This window comes from Lactuca serriola, chromosome 3 (assembly GCF_051521515.1).
Source record: "Lactuca serriola cultivar US96UC23 chromosome 3, Lser_US96UC23_V15, whole genome shotgun sequence".
Taxonomy (NCBI): Eukaryota; Viridiplantae; Streptophyta; class Magnoliopsida; order Asterales; family Asteraceae; genus Lactuca; species Lactuca serriola.
Genome location: NC_136410.1, coordinates 148,734,087 through 148,740,130, shown reverse-complemented (window position 1 = coordinate 148,740,130; position 6,044 = coordinate 148,734,087). Strand labels below are relative to the sequence as shown.

General features: G+C 33.2%; 1 protein-coding gene across 1 annotated transcript; it reads left to right on the top strand.

The window, feature by feature from the left end:
- The first annotated feature begins 673 nt into the window (after positions 1–673).
- Positions 674–2,248, top strand: HCF164 (Thioredoxin superfamily protein). Its single transcript, XM_079031343.1, has 4 exons — positions 674–978; positions 1,386–1,607; positions 1,685–1,788; positions 1,874–2,248. Exons 1-4 carry the CDS (start codon positions 802–804, stop codon positions 2,154–2,156), a joined length of 786 nt encoding a protein of 261 aa, XP_078887469.1. The 5' UTR covers positions 674–801; the 3' UTR covers positions 2,157–2,248.
- The last annotated feature ends 3,796 nt before the right edge of the window (positions 2,249–6,044 follow it).

Here is a 6,044-nt window from a genome sequence, read left to right as displayed (position 1 = left end):
CCATCAAGGTGACCAAAGAGTTGGACACCACGAAGGATTGGAACGACTTGTGCTTTCCACAGCAAGAAATTAGTTCTAGATAGTTTACAGGAGATAGCTGTGGCGATGGTGGTTGATTTAACCGGAGCAGGCATGATTAGAAAGATTTAGAGAAACTCTTTGGAAGGAAACCAAAAGAGCCGGGAAGATAACTAGGGTTTGAGATAGGCGGATCAAGCTCTGATACCAAGAGAAACTATGTATTTGCCGTGAATAACCCAATGGGTTAGTGTTTCATTATATAGATGACTTTACAACAATAGATCCTAAATACACGGGTCTGATCACATACAAAGTATATCACGAATATTAAATCTAACTGACTATGTTATCTTCTTATCTTATTTAACAAATGACACATCCAATGCCTATTTAAACTAACGAATAAGGGGCAAAATGGTCAAGTTGACCATAAATACGGTCACAATACGGCTAATGCTATATGGCAATTGACAAAAATATCTAGTAAAAAAAACTCTTTTCCAACCTAACTTTGATAATTAAACTGATGCTCAATGAGAACATGAGGATGTGGTTATAACTTTTTTATTTGGCCCATATAAATTTATAAGCCCAAGCTTGTAGAGTTAGTCCAGTCAATGACTCAAATGCTTAATATCTATCTGAGTATCTGATAAGCAACTAGCAAGCGTCACACTTCACAGTTCACACGTTAGACGTTACTCAAAAATCCGCATTTCTCGGAGTACTATAGTTTTCCGGTGACGTATTTTGAAATTCCGGTCACTACAGAAGAACTGAATGGCTCGAGTTTCTTCAAATCCCGTCGGACTCCATAAATTCCGGCCGTCTTGTATTCATCCCGCCATAAAATCTCTTCGTTTCGTAAATCCTTCCGTTCATTCTCGCAATAGAAAGCTCAGATTCCAGCGGTTGTACTGCCAAACTGAACCTAATCCGACCGATTCCAACTCCGAGGTCATCTCTCTCTCTCTCTCTCTCTCTCTCGATTATGAATTCGTTTCCGAAAGTGCAAATCAGATATTGTTTCTAAAAATTACAGGAAAAACTGCGACGGTTTTTTGGTTTTACACACTTGTATCAATCATGAATTTGACTGTTTTGACATCGAAGTTTAACTGTGATTGTTGAAGAACGTCAAATGATTTCCATTTCTTAAAATTCATAGACATTTTGGAACCAGACTGAATTACAAACAGGAGCTGATAAGATAGTTTAGGTGAATTGGTGCAAAACACTTTAAAGATCATGTATAGAATTCGTTTCAGTTAGTTAGCACACACAGTATTGGGGATAAACCCTAATTAACCAATTGAAACAGAATTCAGCTACATTTTCTTAACGATTTGTAAATCTGAATGCAGAAAAACTCGATTGTTGAATCTGGTTCTGATAAAGATGATAAGATTACCGAAGTTACAGATTCTCCAAGTGGTGGTGGATTACCTGCTCTCCCAAACAAAACCATCAACCGCAGAGTTGCAGTAGCGTCTGTTCTTGGAGCAGTAGGTCTGTTTGCATCAGGTAGACTTGATTTTGGTGTTTCTTTGAAAGATCTTTCTGCTGCATCCTTACCTTATGAAGAGGTTACTCTTTCCACCATTTTCAATCTCAAGTTTTTGTTTTGTAGACATTGATTTACAATTTGTTTGCTTATTCATAGGCTCTTTCAAATGGGAAGCCAACTGTTGTGGAGTTTTATGCAGATTGGTGTGAGGTTTGTCGTGAATTAGCTCCAGATGTTTTCAAAGTTGAGCAACAATACAAGTAAATCTCTTTCAATTACGAATTTCCCTTTTAGAAAGTAAGAAATCCTTAACTTATAATCCCAAAAACTTTTTTTAATCTATAGGGACCGAGTAAATTTCGTTATGCTAAATGTTGATAATACAAAATGGGAACAAGAACTAGATGAATTTGGTGTTGAGGGTATTCCACATTTTGCATTTTTGGATAAAAATGGTAATGAAGAAGGGAATGTAGTGGGCAAGTTGCCCAAAAAATACTTCATGGAAAATATTGATGCACTTGCTACTGGAAAACCATCAATCCCACATGCCCGAGTTGTTGGTCAGTTTTCAAGTGCTGAAGCTAGAAAAGTCCACCAAGTATCCGACCCGAGAAGTCATGGTTAAATAATTCAATATATATGTAACAAATTTATAATTAATTCTTGTATCAAAATCACAAAAGAAAAACACAATTAAATCAATGATGCATTGGTATATGTCATCTAGCAATATTTCGTAACAAGAGGCTACCAATTAACGCCCCTCCCGCCACCTTTTTTATGATATTGCCGCCTATCGATTTTTCACTGGCGTTATACAATGATGAAGAAACGGATGATAATGATCCAATTGTCATATTATTATTAATTGTGTTCCACCCTCTAACCCTAATCTCTTCCAACTCATCCGCCACTTTCATCCATCGAATTTCTCATATCTCTATGAAACACTAAACATCGGAAAGTCTATTCCGCCACTTTGTGAATTGACGAAAGTGTCTACGCGTCTTTATTCGGGTCCAAAAATGGGTTAATTATATCATCCACACACCCTTTTCCAATATAGCAGGAGCCGCTAAAGAGTTTGTGTCTTGTTGTTGGAGTTTCTTCACTACCGCCCATTCGTTGGTGGTTTATATTCTGGCTTACACCGTACCATATACTCCGACATTTGGTAGTTGTTTGTTGGAAAAGAGTTTGTGGCCCGTTCGATTTCTTTGTACGGGTAGAATGGGACACTAAAGCTAGCGGTGGTTTCGAAGAACTGACGTCTTGTGCTCCTCAGGCTTTTATTTTTCCTAGAGGCGACTTGTTTTCTAAGGCAGTAGCAGACGAGTGTGCATGCTTTAGTTTGTCGCACATTTTATCAAACACTTGGTGTCATTTCATTAGTTAGAAATTTTACCACACTTGGTGTGTTTTCTTTAGTCTGTCACACAATTTATCAAATACTTGGTGTCTCATTAGTCGGACATTTTACCAAACACTTGGTGTGCATTTCTTTCACAGAGATTGTCGTTGGAGCTTCTCCAACGTAAGCGACACCGAAGTGTTTTGGTAAATTGTCTAACTAATGAAAGGACATCAAAGGCGTGTTCGGCAAAACTAGTTAGTAGATGGTAGCTGGAAGCTGTAACTTTCATTTGTATATGGGTGTTCGGAAAAAGTAGCGGGAGACTTTTAAAATATGTAAAATTATATAAAATGATTTATCTAAAACACATGATTTTAAAAATGGTATTTAAGTCAATTTGTAAAATTACAAAAGAGTTTTTTGTTAAATCGCTAGTTGAAGTAGCTTTTGGATTTGGAACTTTTTGTTTTAACTAAAAACTAGAAGCTCCTATTGAAGAATAAACCTTTCTTTTTCGACCTTTTTCTTAAAAGCTAAAAGCAATGATCTCTCAAAAGCCGGGTGCCTTACACGCCCCCAAGTGTTTTAAAATGTGTGTCTTGGCTAAAGAAAACACATTCAAATGTTTGATAAATTGTCTCGTGGTTGTGATGGTTTGGTGTTTCAAGGTGTACTATGGAAGAAAAAAAGAAAACAGTTTCAATCCATGAATCAAATGAAGCGTATATGTAGTTACAAACTTCACCACATTAGATACACGGAATTCTATCTTGAAGTGCCACGATTCGAGAGTGTTGCAAGCAGTGTTGTAAAAACATCCACTATGCTCTAAAATGTTATACTAACCATTAAATTTTTTTTTTTAAATTTGAAAGCTCAAAATCACTGTTATTCTCTCTCTCTCTCTCTCTCTCTCTATATATATATATATATATATATATATATATATATATATATATATATATACACACACACACACACTAGCCGTTTACCCGCGCAAAGCGACGGGTGCGGATCAACAAAATGACATAAAAAATTTGTTAAACAAAATGACGAACAGATAGAGATTTCTTATACCTGGGCTAGGATTAAACGTAAGACATTTTTGGACTTATTCGATTTTAATAGAAAGAAAAACAAAGGGGGAGGTAGCAAGCATGAGAGAGAACCAAGGTTTTGCGGTCAATGGCAAGGCATTCATGATAGACGAATGCTAGATCAATGCGCCTCTTCCAGTTTATATGAAATGTTTTATAACGTGTACATCGTATTAGACCGATTCAAATGGATATGAAGAACACTTGGTCAAACTTTGACCCATTCAAAATCTTATCATCATCTTATTTGACTTTTTCATTATTATTGACAGATTCAGTATTTAGCGATTCAATTGGATATGAGGAACACTTGGTCAAAGTTTGACCCATTCAAAATCTTATCATCATCATCTTATTTGACTTTTTCATAAATGTTGACCGGATAAGATTTAATATTTACCGATTCAATTGGATATGAGGAACACTTGGTCAAACTTTGACTCATTCAAAATCTTATCATCATCATCTTATTTGACTTTTTCATAAATGTTGACCGGATAAGATTTAGTATTTACCGATTCAATTGGATATGAGGAACACTTGGTCAAACTTTGACCCATTCAAAATCTTATCATCATCATGTAATTTGACTTTTTTATATTTAACCCATTCAATTTGAAGATAAGCTTAGAAGACCTATTCAAAATCTGTCTTTGACCGGATAAGATTTATTATTCTTCGATGCATAAAATTATTGTATATGATGCTTAAAAGCTTGTACCTCTTAAAATTCAGCAAGATCTTGTAAATGCTTTTTAAGGTATAAAGATAAATATATATATATATATATATATATATATATATATATATATATATATATATATATATATAGGTGGGTTCAATTGAGAAAATAAAAAAGGTTGAGAATGGAGGAATCATTTTCAGCCACTCATTTAATCTAAGCATAAAAAGACACGGTGACAAACTTGTAAATATGATATAATAGCCTTCAATCACAAATACGTAAGTATAGAAAATTAGATAACAGTTGAAATTCATTCTAATCGATCGTTATGATCTAAATTTCTCCTCCAACCTTCAACAATCATTCAGATTTCTTCAATTAAATCATCGATCAACGTCATCCTGTGTTAATCAATCATCGATCTTCGTCTATAACACGTTTATCAACACCATTCAACAGTTGACAACAAAAATTCGTTTTTTGCTCTTTCAATCCAACCTTCAATTCTGCTTGAATACGAGCATATCTTCAACATCTATGATTAATTATACTTCCAACATCATTAGATCAACATCATCGATAATCAACAAAAAATTCAATTTGTATCATTCATTCAACATCGATCATCAAATAAAACATCGAAATTAAGGTTAGAAAAATATCAAATCATTTTTTGTTTGAAAATTTTCATATATTTCTCTACCAATCTACTATTTTGTAAGATTTAAATAGTCAAAGTATCATATTTATCGCATTTTTAAAAAAGTTAACCTGTATGCACTCCAACATGAAATGCATAAACTAAATTACCACGTTATATTCATATATGAATATGTTTTCTCACCTGAACAAATATGTGATTATTAAAACACAAAACAAATATGCAAGTCTGTATGTTATTCACATGTGAATAACATATAAAAATTATATATATTTCTGAAAACACCTTGTAATATTCATATATGAATATATTGTGCAATATTCACATACGAATATACCAACTATTATTCATAAGTGAATATACGATCTAATATTTACAAGTGAATATACTATATACTTTTGTCATGTGATATACCATGTAATACTATATAATATTCACATATGAAAATATCATCTAATATTCATAAGTGAATATATCATCTAACATTCACAAGTGAATATACTATGTAATATTCACAAGTGAATGCATCGTCTAATATTTAAATATGAATATATTATGTTTAGTATATGCTATATTTATATATGAATGATACTTAAATTGTAAAAAAAAAATTAATCATAGTTTTTATTCATAAGTGAATAACGAATGTACTGTAGTAAAAACCTGATTCATTTTTATTCACTTATGAATAACGATAGCTGAAAATATAAAAAAAA